The sequence below is a fragment of the Gavialis gangeticus genome, unplaced genomic scaffold (genome assembly GCF_001723915.1).
Source record: "Gavialis gangeticus isolate Ggan-Ray unplaced genomic scaffold, GavGan_comp1, whole genome shotgun sequence".
NCBI lineage: Eukaryota > Metazoa > Chordata > Crocodylia > Gavialidae > Gavialis > Gavialis gangeticus.
The window spans coordinates 67,207,372-67,223,310 of NW_017729004.1; the positions used below are offsets into that span (position 1 = coordinate 67,207,372).

The 15,939-nt window shown below is 38.2% G+C and overlaps 1 protein-coding gene across 2 annotated transcripts in view; it reads right to left on the reverse strand.

The window, feature by feature from the left end:
* Positions 1 to 3,424: 3,424 nt before the first annotated feature.
* DGKB (diacylglycerol kinase beta) overlaps positions 3,425 to 15,939 on the reverse strand; it is a 742,837-nt gene continuing 730,322 nt past the window's right edge. For both annotated transcript variants that reach the window (XM_019508504.1, XM_019508505.1), the window contains one exon: positions 3,425 to 5,895. In XM_019508504.1, the coding sequence (XP_019364049.1) occupies positions 5,788 to 5,895 (108 nt within the window). In that variant the 3' untranslated portion in view covers positions 3,425 to 5,787. The remainder of the gene's footprint in view (positions 5,896 to 15,939) is intronic.

Here is a 15,939-nt window from a genome sequence, read left to right on the forward strand (position 1 = left end):
ACCACAGAATCATAGAAAAGCAGAGCTGGAAGGGACCTTAGGAAACCATCTATTCTAACTCTCTGCTCAGGGCAGGATCATCCCTACCAAAACCATCCTAGACAAATGTTTGTCTAACCTGTTCTTAGACACTTCTGGAACAATCCTCATAAGCAAATACTAGGCAATGCCCAGTGCTTCTGAGGAAGGTGAAGAAAACCTCAATGCCAGCAGCAGAGTGAGCCAGAACTCTCTATCATGTGTCTCCTCAAATAAGCCCATGCCAGCTCCTTCAATCTTCTTTCATAACCAAGCCAGTTGTGGAGCTCTGCTTTACTCTTTTTCAGCTATTAAGAATGGTCCGCTACAATTTCTACCTGCTCTGGGCTGTACAGCTCTTCTCGTGGTCTCTGAGTTATGCTCGGAGAGGTCTCTGAGGAGTATGTGTGTAGGGTGTTGTGGGGACGTGCGGGAATCTCCTGGGCTTTCCAACTGTTCCTCTCACAGCATGCTCCTGAAGAATGGCCAGTCATGGAGTCTTGAGCTTACAGGAAGAGGATTGTACTCCAAACACAGCCTTAAAAAAACAGCAGGAAGACAGTGGCGAACAGTCTGTAGCATCCTCACGGGGAGTATGTAGATTGCCTCAATACCTGTACCTTGCCTCAACTCCAGTCCTTACTACCACTACATGCTCCTGTCTTGATATCTATAATTGGCTTGTTCCTGCCTATGACTCTCAGCTCCTTACTTCTGGAGTATTCCTGCCTCTTAGCTTTTGACTTTGGTCCCTGGTTAAGGCACTAGCCACCTACATCCCCTTACCTGACATCAAGGCCCTTTGATACAATACCTGTCTCTCTTCTAGGCCTTCCACCGGAATCTTCCTCATTTATTTGGCATGTTTTTTCAAGGCATTTGTGGGAAACTGCAGATGGTTTTATACAGATCTCACTCACTTCCTGTTTTTCCCAATGGTCAGCTTTTCTGAGCCCAGAGCTGACTCTGGATGGGTGCAGGGCCTGGGGCAAATCAGTCTGTGTGGGGCCCCTTTAACACTTCACAGAGCTGTGGGACCCCCACAAAGGCAGGGCACAGCAGTGCCATAGCAATGAAAATTGGCGTGGGGGGGAGCAGATCCCGCATGCCCTGGACAAGCTGCTCTTCAGCAGATGTGAAACCAGTGGCATGCAGCAGGGAGAGGTGGGGTGGTGAGCAGTCTAACGTTTCTTCTGCGGTGTGGGCTGAGTGGCCAGCTCCAGGTGGGCCATGTGGGAGTGGCCGTGGCTGCTCCGTGGGGCCCCCCAAAGCGTGGGGCCCAGGGGGGTCTTTCTGATTGGCCCTACCCAAGGGCCGGTACTGCCTGAGCTACTCTACAAAGTAACAGCTGGAAGCTTCTTATAGACCTGATCCTTTTCAGCCAGTTTTGCTAGACTAAAATCACATGTACCAGCTAGGAATCATAAGCCCTAAAACTTCCTGTAGATGGCAGGAAGCAAGCCATTGTGAAATTGTCTTAAAGAGCCAGCTGTTTTAGTGTAACCGCTCAGTAGGCACCTACCTACATTGCAGCAAGATGAAGAAATTTTCACAGGTTGCTTGCAGTGCACAGAACTGATTTTGTAATCTTTTTGTGGCAAGCCCCCCTTTACTGCTGATTTCCATAGGGCCTGGAGGCCCTGCTATTCTCCCTGATTGGCCAAGAGGTCAGTCACTCATCTTCAGACTACAGCATGGCATGTGGCTTCTTAAAAGATGGTGCTGAACCCTTTTCGCTTTTCTGACTGGCACCTTTACTAAATCTATGTCACTAGCTCAGCCTCTCAGCAGCTCTCTCTCAAACAATGTGCTCTATGGCTAGAGAGAGTGCTGTGCTTTCTTTTCATTCTGGTAAGCTTTTATTTTAATTTTTTTTGGGGGGGTGCAATTCCAGGCAAAATTGTAGGAAATCTCAATTTTTGCAGTGACTGCAGAAACCATTTTTTGTGGTTTCCGTGAAAATTGCAAAACTGTGATTAAAGTAGGTCCCCACTGATTACAAAAAGCAATAGCGTTAGTACATTGTTCCAGTAATAAATAAAATCATGCAAAACATGCTTTAAAGAAACTCTTATCATTTCTCTTTCAATTGTTTTGGCAGGCAGTGCCAAAACCAGACTTTTTTGAGTCCCCCCCCCCCCATATAACTTGAAATATTCTCATTTTACTTTGTAGGCCCATTAATTTAAAAAAGTTTTCAAAAAATGAGCATCATTGTTACTGTATATATTTCTGAAATACACGGTAACATTAATGTGGGAAAGATGATAGATTCAGGGTGTTACTTCTATTTCAGAACCAGTCAAGGAAATTTCAGTATTTTTTAGCTTATCATATCTGTAAATGAAAAATTAAGGTATCTTCTCAAACACAGAGATGCAGAGGAACCATAAAATGTAAGGAAATCTGTTAATTTTAATGAACAGCTTTGTGAGATGTAGAACAGATTAACCACTGGATAAATTCTGTGTGCAATAGTGATTTAACAGTGATTATATTCTTGCCTTTCATTTTCTTTTACTGTAGGCACATGCGTGAGTAGGCCTGGCTCATTTCAAAACTTGACTTTTTGCTGAGGGTATTTGGATTGAAGGTTCTCTATGTAAAGAATCTAGCAATGGCCATAACAAGGCAAGTAAAAAGATGAGGAAGGGAAGGAAATGAATGAACAGAAGTCAAGAAAGGAGAAAGGATATTTTTCTGGACTGAATATAGCATTGAGCAGTGGCAATGTTCTAGCAAGTAAATGGCAAATTTGCCAATCTAATGAGATCATTCAGTCAGTTTTAGTCTAGGAGCAGTTTGCACAAATTATCATACCTGGATCTCTCCCAGTGCTTCATTTGAGTCAAATGATGGTTTTGTCATTCATTTTAGTGCAAGGTTGCACCTCAAGAAATGTATGTCTGTATCTGCACATGAAAGTATTTCTGTATATTCTTTTTTAAATTAAGAAATAGAAGTGTATTTTTTAATGGTGACTACACAGAAGATATTAAAGAAAAAATGTGAATTACTTTGTCATCAAATATACCATATTACTTTCATGTTGTATTCCATGTACTATAAACTTTTCCCTTGGCTTTCAGAACATCATATTCTTTCAGTATCCACAATTTCTACATAGTGTTTAATTACCATATAGGTTGCATTAAAAAACTATCATGATGATTAGTAGGACTATAAAATATAACAGATAAAAGCAATTGTCTATATACAGTAAGATGGCCAATTCATTTTATTAAATCTTTCAGTGGGAATGTCATTTATGAGTTAGCCTCTTTAACCTAGCTATCACAAGAGAAATGAACTATTTGGGTTGTGCTTAAATCCATCCTTCTGTCTATATAGAAAAAATCATATATCTGACAGCTGGCACCTTTAAATTAAATACATGGTTAAAGAATAGTTTATGCACCATTTTATTTGTTTTTCAGGGTTACAATATTAATGAGATTATCATAGAGAGCACATAATATAATTGATATCATTAAACACATTTTGCCACAAAAGGTTGAATAGCAACGGTAGAAAATTCTTTGTTAAGATATGTGAAAATACCTGTAACCATAATTTCATAAAATCAATGTACAGTACACATTATGTAACATTATGCCAACAAGGTATTTCTTTATGCAAATACTTTTTGCCCTCTATAGATAACTGCAGTAACTACACTGCAACAGACTCTTTTTTTGGTGTGTGGATATATATGCAACATACAAGAGCAATAGTTTCTATTTTATCATAATTGTTAATAACACTGGTCCCAGAAATGGTGAATTACAGTATCTTAATTTTAGCAAATAACTGTCATTCTGGTTTTTTAACTAATGCTGAACTTAATTGGTATTTGCCTCCTAATGTTTACAGAACACTGAGAGCACATTTCATATATATTTATTCTTTACCATCAATATACTGCCTTTTAGTTCAGTATCTACTATATACAAAGGAACTCTGTTGAGTTCACACACTTAGGAACCAAATAATATCAATTTTCCTTAAACCCATGCACAGTGTCGTGCACTACAGAATAATTAAATGTGATTTAATTTTTTTAAGGATGAATGAATCAATATAAAATAGATTTGATAAAACATTAGCACGTTAATGGAAAGATAAAGGTGGGAGCAAACTAATAAATCATGCATTTCAAAAAGGTTTTATTTTCTCATGGGATGTTTGAGAACAGAAAACATGCAATGATGAGGTGCAGGTCATTCTGTATGAAGAGCAATGTAAAGATTGCACAAAAAAGCATTTTACTGTAGATCCAGATTGTAAGTTTATATGCAACATTGAACAAGGTTGTCATTCTCGGACTTGCCTTAGGCAATTCAACAGTGCCATGCAAACCATAGGCAAATACCTGTGCTGTGATTTCTAAGCTGCTGAGAAGTTTCTCAGAGAGCTGAGAAAATGAAGACCTGAACAACTGCTTCCCAAATCATTTTAAGAGGAAAAGTTTTGATTCATGGAAGCAAATTATAAAAAGGGAACTGATAACAGCATGTCCGTGCTGTCAGGAGATGGATTCAGAGTATGAGAAAGTTGTGTATGGTGTAAATGTACAAATGACAGTAAAAGAAAATTAGATATAGTTTTAATTGTGCAGTCCTCATCGTATGTGTCTGTGTTTATTACTGTATGAAACAAATGAAAGGTGAACACTTTACTTGCAATTAATTGAATGTTTTTCCTGTCCTAGAATTAGTCTGGACATTGCCAAGGTAATCAAAAGAACTGTAAATTTTCAGAAGTGAATCTGCTCCAGCGTGCCTGATTAATTATGCGTTAAGCCATTTCTTTGAAGCATCCTTCACTAAATCTTTGGTGGGAAATGCACTTTATTAGCCATGAGGTTTGGTTGTTTGTGTGCATACACACTGCACTACTGGTCAATATGCAAAATGATTTAAAGTTTGGCATGCTACAAAGATTTATTGCTGAGTAGAGCATTTTAACGTTTCAGCAAACAATGTTGCTGGCTAGTTTTACAGGTAGTATTATCTTTTGTCTTAGCATGGCCTTAGTCTTGTAGCCCTTAATCAGGCAGACTTTCATTAATACTAGATCTTGCAAAAACTTACACATGAGTAATTATATGCATGCAAATAGTAATGCAGGTCAGCTGAATAAGATTTTTTTTATGTGTAAAGTTACTCATGCCTGTGTTTGCAGTATGAGAGATATCTTATCAAAGATATAAATACTTGAGTACTATTTTGTGGGGTTAAAATGGAAAAGAAAAGTATTCTTAAGAGTGGGAAGCAATGTTAAATGTAAAAGTACGAGTTAATGAGACCTGTGACCTTTCAGGCTCTTTTGTGACAGGTCAAATCAGTTACCAATTCCAAACATCTTCAGATTAAGAGAAGCAATTATCAAATCTATGGATTATGATAACTGCATTAGAGTAAACTAGAAATGGAATCATATCAAGAAAATCAAATTACTTATGGCATTCCCTTCTTGTATTCCATGGCAGAATTATCTCATAAATTAGTAAATGGTAATGCATGCAACAAAAATATGCCATATCACTTTATGTAAACATCTGCTTTCTTCATGCAAAATGCCTACAAAACCGTGACAATAATTTTTTCTAATAGCATCATTTTACATTAGCTCAGTCACAGAAACTGCTATACCAAATTCCATGATTCTGCAGGTAAAGAATATTCTAAAACTCTTGAAAGATTTCCAGCATGAATATTCAAAAGCCAATGCTACTAATTTATTTTCTAAGAACTCAGCTACAAAAGCTTATTCCTTGCTGTGGTTCCTTGTTCTTTTGATGATGGAGGAGAAAAGACCAGTTTTTGGAGGAGGTCCCATCAGTATTGGGGCTTGATTCTTGTGGGTTATTTTTATCTAGGGGAGGAAAAGAAAATACAGTTAGTATTTAGATAGCACAATCTCTCTTGTATTTTTGCAAAACACCAATGTAGCTGAATCATTTTGGATCTTAAAAATTAGCTCCTATGCTTTCATATATCCAAAGATTGAAGAAAAAAAATTAACATTTTTTTTATACCTAATATTTGAAATGCCATAAAGCAAATCCATTATATTCAAGGTTATCATGCATAATTATAATTATTTGTGTTATACTATTAAATACATAATAACTTCTTGGCAATATGCTACCTATTTGGGAGATTTATAACCAGCATTGTCATTGCTTGGATTTTAATGTTTTATGTATCCATGGGATGAAAAATAATTTAATAGCAGGAAAGGACACATTGTAAGACAGGGCAACAAGTTGGTGCTCATTATTAAAATATACATGGTGTTGTGTTATAGTATATGTTATTTATTTTCCTAATCAGATTGTTCTCTTTTAACACAAAACACAGTGCTTAATATCAAAATAACCATTGGAATTAAAGTAAAAAGTTAACATGTAAAAAAAAAGATGAACTAGTGTTCTAATTTGTTAATTAATTGGCAATAGAATAGACTCAAATATTGAAAAGCCTGTTTAAGCACTTTGAAAGACTGCTCTAAAGCCACCCATTTTGATTTCTTTGATATAAAACTACGAATCACCTTAAATGAGACAACCTTAAAGTAGATTATGTCTGCAATTTTCTCTAATTCAAGTCTAAATTAGAGAAGACATTTTATGAATGTATGCTATGCTCAAAGCTAATTGAAAGCAATTATCAAAGTGGCATTTTGTCTGTGACTTTAAGATACATTGTAAGATAATAAATGATTCTCATTATGTAATAAAAAGGTCACATCTTGCCTTTGGGCTAGTGACGCTAAGAGTTTTTCAAAAGCAATCTGAGACATTTTCTTTAGTGAACTACGACTAATACAAGAACCATCACTTATTAAATATCAGTTGTCACCTGCACAGTACCCACATCAGAGATGGGTATTTCTTTCAAAAAGAAACACCACCTCATTAAAAACTGCAAAAAATATATCTCTTAAAGTGCATACCTGACATTTTCAAGTTAAAATAAATATCCTTCACTTGTCATTCACTAATAGTAATGAAACAAAAAATGTATGCCACGTGGAAAGGCTCATTAAAATATACAACAGGCTATTTCTTAGGATAGGAATTTACTTTACAATCTAAAGAGACCAAAACATAAAAATCTTCATGGGATGAGTAGGTTTATTTAACTACATTGGAACCTTAGCTTACTCTTCACATGCACATTGCAATGCTATTATATAACTTCAGAATAACATCAGTATTCACTGGCATCAAATTTAGTTTATCTTTCTCTTTGCTATTAGGTTTTGATTAATTTCACCCGGAGAAGTATTTTTGCTCTAGAGACTTGGTGACGAAACATTTTTTCACAATAAACACCACTTCAGGTTCCACTTTGGAGGACAGATTCTCAGCTGGGGTAAATTAGCATAGCTCTATTTATGTCAATTGCCTGTCAACAAATGATCCAGCTCTGAAAATCTCTCTCATGGCTTGGTATAAGTCATACATCACAGGCATAAGACATGTTTGGCTTTGGAAGTGGTGACAGTGGCCACATACAGTCAGCCTGATCACAGAGTTCAATCATGAGCTAATCAGCAGCTACTACTTGATTGAGCCATTTTTGGAAAACAGCTGGTGCAGGTATCTCCAACCCCCCCCCCCCTTGCTTCTCACATAATTCCCTGACCATCACAGCTATAACAACACTCTAACCCTACTAATTTCATTGAGAATAAAATACATGGAGAATATTAAAACTCAACCATGATGAAGCAGCAGAAAATTTTCTTTCCACTGATGTAATTTTATAATTCTACAAATCTTGTTCTACCCAGCCAGAGAGCAAAAGGCAAAGGATGGCTTTAAAAAAAAGTGGAGGGGTATCTTGAGGACTCATTCTGGAATCCCCTAGAAGGGGAGGACATATTGTGTCTCTCAGGACAACTATAATTACTTTCTGACTAAATTATTTGTAAATCTCTTTCATTTGAACCAGCTATTCTGGATACCAGCACCCCTCTCACACTTTTTTATACCATTGGATAAGAATAACTAAGCACTTCAAATACATATTCTCTGAAAAGGGCTCCAGAGTCTGAAACCTCAACCTCTTTTGTGTCTGAGATCTAGAACCTCTTGACTTATCATGGAGTGTTTCTTAGGTTCTCTTCTCAGGCTTTTCTGAAGGGAGTGGTTTCAACCAGGAGTGAGAAGTCTGAGTGGAAAAAGCATATAGTCTTATTATGCTTGGAGGATTTAATATGGACATGGGGGTCAATTTGAACATTTTCTGTAATTATTCTGAAAGATCAGTGTATACGAGGGTATACAGCCTTAAGTACATCTTTATAAATGTGGTATAGTGAGCAGATCTTCAGCTAAAATAAACCAGCTTAATTCCACTGACATCAAATATATACATAAACAAAATTTAAGCTGAAGAGAGTAATGTATGACCTTGTATATGAAGATTTATGAAATATCTGGGGGATTAGTTATTAAATTCAACCTATCTGCTACTCTCTGCAAACACACCTATGTCATCTCTTATTGAATTACATTAAAAAAAGACCCAATATCCTTAAGGCCCAGTAAGCACATACAAACTCTCACAAAGACACAGGTAACAGCTACGTGAAAAGAATCACAATCATAAATATGCCCATTCCAATTTTTAAAAATGGCAATATTTTGCATTCTACTCTAAAACCATTATTTTCACTAACTGTTGATACCTTTGTAAAGTCAATTTGTAGAAATTTTATGGAATACTTTGAGTTCTAGAGCTGGGAAAATTTACTTCATTTTCTTGGACACAAGAAATGCAATCATGGATAATTCTTGCAAAAAAATGACAAAACATGCAAAGCTGATGAATAGATTGGCAAGAAAATGCTTCTGCTTGGAGTAACTTTGTATATTTAGGGGGGAAAAATCATAAAAACCCAGAAAAGTTGCATCCAACAGGAAATTGTAAGCTCAGATACAAACTGTGCAAGGCAGATTTTGTATGTGTTGTAAGTTCTGTAAATAACATTATTGTAAGCCCCTTCCAGTCGTATGTTTATGCCTCTGCTGAAATCAATGGCAAACTCCCATTCACTTCTTCAGGGCCCAGATTTCATCCTATGAGTTTGTAGTCTTAACAATGAAGCTTTGCAGACTGTGACATCTAATAAATGGCTCTAACAAAAAATTTAGCATTAGAAATTTTAAAATCACTTTTGCAGTCCTGGAAAGTGCATTTAATGATATATTTGCTGAAAGGAAAACCATAGCCAGTTTTGAAAACAGCATAATTCTTAAAATTAGAGATGGTAATTGCTCTCTATTTGAAGATAACTTCTGTAATAAATGAGAAGTCCAAGTCTGTGATATTCAAGATGTTTATAAATGCATAAAATGGACATTTATTTCTTTCAGGAGCGGGTCCGAGCTTCAAAATATGCCTAGAAGCCGCATTAATACAGTGCATCCAGTAAATAAAACGCACTAGGGAGTAATATATTGAATGTATTAGCTACATTTCTTATACTTAACAGTTTTCCTTTTATGTAATTGGACTCTACAATATGCACTATTTATGTATGTATGCATTACTGATTTCATGGTATGCTTAAATAAGAGATCATTACCTTTCCACTGAAAAGAGAATGTGGTGCTATAAATATGGGAACTAATTAGGATCACCGATACTAAGAAACTAGAAACTGCAAATGAAGACGAGTCTTCATTTTCTCTAATTTCTGTTAAAGTGTTTGGATTAACAGTAAGGAAGTGAATTCTACCTTTTAGGGGCCACAAAGTAAACTCAAGTATGAACACACTGATGCAGTGCTTTGAGGGCTCTGTGATCACTTTACTCAAAGCTGTCAACAGAAACTAGCTGTGAGGTTGGCTGGGAAGTGTGCTCTAACATAAGGAACTGTTTCCCAGTGGAGAGGCTACTCCCTTCTGTGGGAAGGCATGGTTGCAGCACTGCTATTCCATACCATTCACCAAGAGTGGATGGGTCCAGAGGCAGCTCAGCTCAGTTCTAACCTTGAGAAGGGAGACCACACCGTGCAGAGACAAGATAGATTTGGAACCGTCTCTCCTGGCTTCTGCTGTGTTCATTTTGGCCAAACTCTTTGATTCAGTCCAATGATTTTAAATAGTGGGTTATGCCACACTTCTTTTAAATAATTTCTTAACAATATTATTGTGCAAAATGCAATCAAACCTAATCAGTTTGGCATTAATTAAGCTCTAATAATATACTCTAGTATCTCTCCTAAGTAGTGTGATCCGTTTCCCCTTCACACAGGTAGATTGGAAAACATTATGGTGTCATCATAATTTTTAAACATACTGAGAAAATGACAGAGCTGCAAAATTAAAATAAATGATTAATGGCATTTTTTTCGTGTTTTGTACTAATAGGTATCACTGAGCCTTTAAATTAATAGAGCTGTCAAGCTCAGGGTTGTTACAGATCCAGCACAGAACTAAAATGGAAATTATGTATTCCACAGACACCTAAAGATGACACTTTGGAATATTTTAAATTTTAATTAGGTGCAATTGTTTTCCCCCTCCCTCCCTCAAACCACTGCAAATTAATTGGCAATTAGTCACAACTAATTCTTTTCTTAACAATCTGAACTGGAAAGATAGGTGCATTACATGTTAGCATACTTGTCTGAGGTGCAGAAAGCACACATGCAGTAAATTGCATTGTCAATTACAAAAACTACTGTTGTGAAATTAAGAAAAATTATGCATAGGTAAACAAAACTAATTAATGCGCAATGTACCAGTGAACACAAAAAAAATAACGCCCAACTGCACAATAAAGTGTCAGACCCTCGACAAAAAAAAAAAAGTAATACAGCCTCTGCTCATTGTCATTAGAGAGAAACTTTTCTAAAGATTGGCATCAATTTGTATGTTAACTATTTAACTACTACTTAATGTTTCCCTACATCAACCAATGCAACTAGGGTGTAATCCTGCTCCTGCTGAAAAAACAGACACAATGGATGTGTTCAAATAGGCACAACATATTCAATGACATAAGAGAAGAGAGTGGATGGCTTGACAAATTCATGGGATGAGAAGAGTGGTAGCTTTTCTGTGCCCTTTCCATGTCCTGTTGGGGCTGACAGAACTATGCAAAAGTGAGTTCCTCTCTTAGTATTTCCTATCAGATGAGGCAGATGCTCTTCAGTTGGTGCATAAGAAGTATCTCTCTCTCCCCACATACTGCTTAAGTAGTGAGTTGGCCTTGGTTGGGCATTTTGCACCATGGTTCAATTGTACCCTTAGGGAATTATAGAAAGGCCAGGGGAAAATGTCCCATTATTCAGGCTTATTCACCAGAGACCATATAAAAATAAAAGACTGAGAAACAGCCAAAACATATAATTTTCTGGTCCAATATACATTATGAGCAATAGTACAGGGGAAAAATAATGGCTTAATAGTAAATTTCCTTTTGATAATTCTTATCAATAGATATACAATGTGCCTGATGTTTTAAAAAAAATAATTTTATGACATTATAAATTTCTGGCTCTCCATTAAAATGGACCCGTCTAAGGATTATTATTGTCATTTGTTCATGGAGAAAGAATGCCTGCATCTTCTATTAAGGTCTCTTTCTTCCACTTTCAGTCTTGTGATGCTTAGCAGCTTCAGACTTGATGCTCACCAAGTCAGGAACAGATGAAAGAAATGTAATCACAGTTAGCTGTAATTAAGATAGAATATTCTTATAGCTTTCTAAAAACAATGCTATTAAGCTAGGTAGTTAAACTGAAAGATTATTTTTCTTCCAGAAATCCTGATGGGTGAAGTTAGAAATTTATCGAATTAACTTGAAAGCCTTTGAAGATTCATTACTATTAATGACCTGTTTGGAAATCAGGTGAAACCATAAATATCTTTCATGTCACTGTATTTGTCTGAGAGAGCTATGATAAAATTTCCTCTGCAGCTAATTAGACAAGATGTTTAACATAACATTAACGTTATAATCTTTCCTTCCCCAAAAGAATGTTATACAAAAAGATGGCGAAAACAATACAATTTAGGCTTCAATCCTACAGCTTATTATGCTTCAGCAGACTGATTGGGGCTCCGGGCAGCACAGCAGTCTGCCTGTATGCAACATACTGCAGAAACTTAGATAATAATATGAGTAGGGTGGTGATGCTCTCTATTTTATATGTGAGTACATTGCTGACACAATGTAGCCTTTCTCCCTATTGAGACTCCTTGGTACTACTCCAATGCAATTAATAAATATTAATACACAGCTGTCATATTGTTTACATTATTATAACTATACTTTAAAATCCTGAATCAATTTGGATCAGCAGAAAATTCCCATAGATTTCACTGCAGTCAGGATTTCATATAGAAAGCCAGATCCAAAATAAAGGACACTGGTGCTTAAATTCAAAATTGCAATCCATGCCCACTCTCAATAGCTGTCTAACTTGAATTAAACCAAAATTCACTAGACACATTGCTGCTTAGCTTAAACTAATTTAGACGCCTTGCTTCTGGTTCTTGCATGCATAGGACTGCCTTGGTCTAAGCCTCATCAGAATCCAGATGCTTGATGGAATATTTTTGGGGGCCTGATCTAATAGCGTGCTTGGAGCATACATGCATACCACACAATGACTGAATCAGACTTCATAAAAAGTGAGTGACAGGCATGGTGGTGGTGGCAATGGTGGCAGCACCTACATTTATATCACAGTTTAATATGTCTTCACAGTAAGTGGAAGACTTGTATTCTAAGCTTGTCTAAGTCTGAGGAGGTTCAAACCCACCTCTCCCCACTCCTAACCATCAGAACATAGGCTCTGCTGGGGTAGTGTAAATTCCCCTGCATCTTTCCTGTTGAACATGGCCATTGAAAGCAGTGGTGATGCAGAGGAGGTGCACGGGAGTGCACGTATACTTCCTGGGAGCACAGATGCACCCCCTGACTGGCCACGCTTGCTGCTTAGGCGATGGGCGGGTGGAAGCGTCAGTGCCCACCCCCCCCGCCACCTGCAAGTGCTGGCCAATCGCTGCGCTCACTGCAGCTGCTTCTAGGAGTGACTGTAGTGATTGGCCGGCGCTTGCCCCCCCCGGTCAGCAGGATTGACTGTGGGGGGCACCCCACTAGTAAGCAGCACTGGTCGCAGGGGGGGGCATGTGCCCCCCCGACTAAGGAACCACCAGTCACCCATGATTGGAAGGAAGGAATGCAAGATTCCTGGGACCAGGAGGAGTGAACACAAGTTTTGATTTTAGCCAATGACCGTTCAAATGTAGAATGTAAAATGTATTTGACTCCAGGCACCACGACCCTAAAAGTTACCTGTCACAGCACCATACTGGTTCTAGCCCATAGTCTCCAACAAAACCATACAGAAGGTAGGGCAGGGTGCCACCTTAAAAGTTGGTTCACAGAGGTACCAAATGGAGTCTGCTGTGGGCCCAATCCAGCCTGAGGTATGGATTTTGCCCATTCCTGCTCTAGAGGATTCACTGTCTCCCTTGAAGTTAGGGGTGTGTGCATTGGGGAAGCCATGTAAAATGTTCTGGAGGTAGTGATTATTAATGGGTGGCACCAGGGCTCCTGGTATGGAGAGGGAGAATGGAGGTCCCTGGTTGAGGGAGGTAGCTGTGAGTAAGGGAAGGCTGACCCCAGGGAGATTTTCACATGATTTTTATGAATGGGAGGTGGTAGTCTGAACATAGGGTAAAGATTTTGTCAATCTTGTTCTACCATACTTTGTTGTCAAAGCATTTGATCACTTTTTCCCTTTTTTTTTTTTAATACTGTTTGTTCTCCCTTGAAATATACCCTTTTGTTTTCCTATTACTTCACCAAAATGCTGTAGTAAACTGTGATTTCTGGACAAATCAGTCATGTAGGTATACCCATTCAGCAAAGTGGGGATCCAATAAACTATGCAAATCCAGAGTGAATCTCCGGGAGCACCCTGACACCCTAGGGTTTTGTTACACTAGCGTCTATGGATATTACCTTTCAGTGTAGCACAGTAAAGTCCTACCCACTGTGAAAGGAATGCAGAATCTCTTTGCACAGTCTGAGCAGAGGAGCCAGCAGGCACAGATCTTCTTGGTCTCAAGTTATTACAGGGGCAATTTGCATGATAAGAGATTGCAAGTAAAGCATGCAGCAAATTCTTTAGCATCATGGACAAAAGAGAAATCAAAAGCATGCAAATCAGATTTTACAAATTATGGGGATTATCACAATATTTTCTGCATTCCACAATAATTGTATTCCACAATAGCCATGTTTTACACCATCACTTAGGGGAAAGTTACATTTATTTACCAAAAAGAAAAAGCTCTCAAGAACCCATGTGCTGCTGTGCTGTTCCTATACAAAAATGTCAGTCAAAGTATAGTAACAGGAAAAGTGGATGTCTTGTTCATCTCACTCAAACAGCCTGCAATCTTCAAAGTCCACATGTGCTGATGTTTTACTGAAATGCCATAAATATCATAGGAGCTGGTAGAAGAATATTTTCTTTCTGCATAATATACTGGATCTAGAGCAGCATTAACCTGGAAGTCAAGTCAAGTTCCTGAAAGGTGCTGAATACAGTTATCATTTGAGCCACGTGCAGTGTGCCCTCAGTTCCAACAAATGCCACAATAAACTCAACGGGTGTTGATGACACTTGAGTCTAGACCCACAGAGGCACCAGAATGCCTCTGACTTTTAGGTGCTTGGTCCCTGTAGCAAAATCCACAGCCCTGAGTTATGTGCCTAGGTTCCCTATATAACGTTTGGGGAGTTACAAAAGGCAGCACATTAAAAGGGAGCTACCTAATCTGGCTAGTAAGAAACACTAAAGCCAGGAGTGTACCTAAAACTTGCAATGTACAGACAAGTTCACTCAGCATTACTGGAGGCATCTCTCTCAGGATTCACAGTGGGCACATTTACATGAGATGCTTACTGCATGGGAGCCTAATAACACTGTGCAGCAGTGTGCCAGTCAAAAACTGTGCTAATAACCTACTGTGCAGTGTCATTAGGCTACTGAGCAGTAAGTGTCACAAAAACCCATGCACCAGTGCTACTGCACAGTAAAAGTAATTGCTGCATATTCAGTTAGCACTTCATTTAGAAAGTACTAAATTAAATGTGCAGCAACTACTATGCATTAAAGTAGACATGCCCAGTATGTCTTAAGGCTGGTGCCTAAACCTGTTTGTTCTAAAAATGAAACATGTTTTTTTCCAACCCTTTAAAATGCAACTGGAGGAAGAAGAAGTGCTGGTCTCAGTAGTATGATATTGTACAACTGTTTGGTAGTTAGAACACCCATCCAGCAAATGGGAGACCCAGATTCAAAGTAGCAGTGTGAGAGAGCAGTAAATGATTGCCAATATTTATTGCTATCTAATAAAAATACCTTTTAAAAAGTGACAGAAACTGCTGATGCTCTTGACTATAACCTCTTCCCTGATATACTCTTTACTGTCAAAAGAAACTACTCTGTATCCTATAAAAACATTTTATGGAATGTAGGCAGATAATCCATTGGCTGCCTGTTTCATAAAGGCACCATTCACTGACTCTTTCTGAATATTATTATTCTATAACTAAATACTAGAGGTACACTGATACATCAGTTCGATATCGGATCAGTACCGATATAAAGAAAATTGTCTGTATTGGATATCGGCCTGATGGGGCTGATAAGTTGGTCGATAAATGCCTGTGCTGTGTAGCCGCAGCGCAGCATGAAGCAGAGCTAGCAGCATGGAAAGCTGCCTCCAGCTGGTAAGTTGGAAGGGGAGGGGGGAGGGAAGAGGCATGGGGGCGCAGATCAACACCCTGCACGGTGAGGGAGGGGGCAAGGGTTGCCCAGCTGGGTGGGTGGGAGGGCCACCAGATGAAGCTTGTGGGGTGCAGGCAGCTCCTA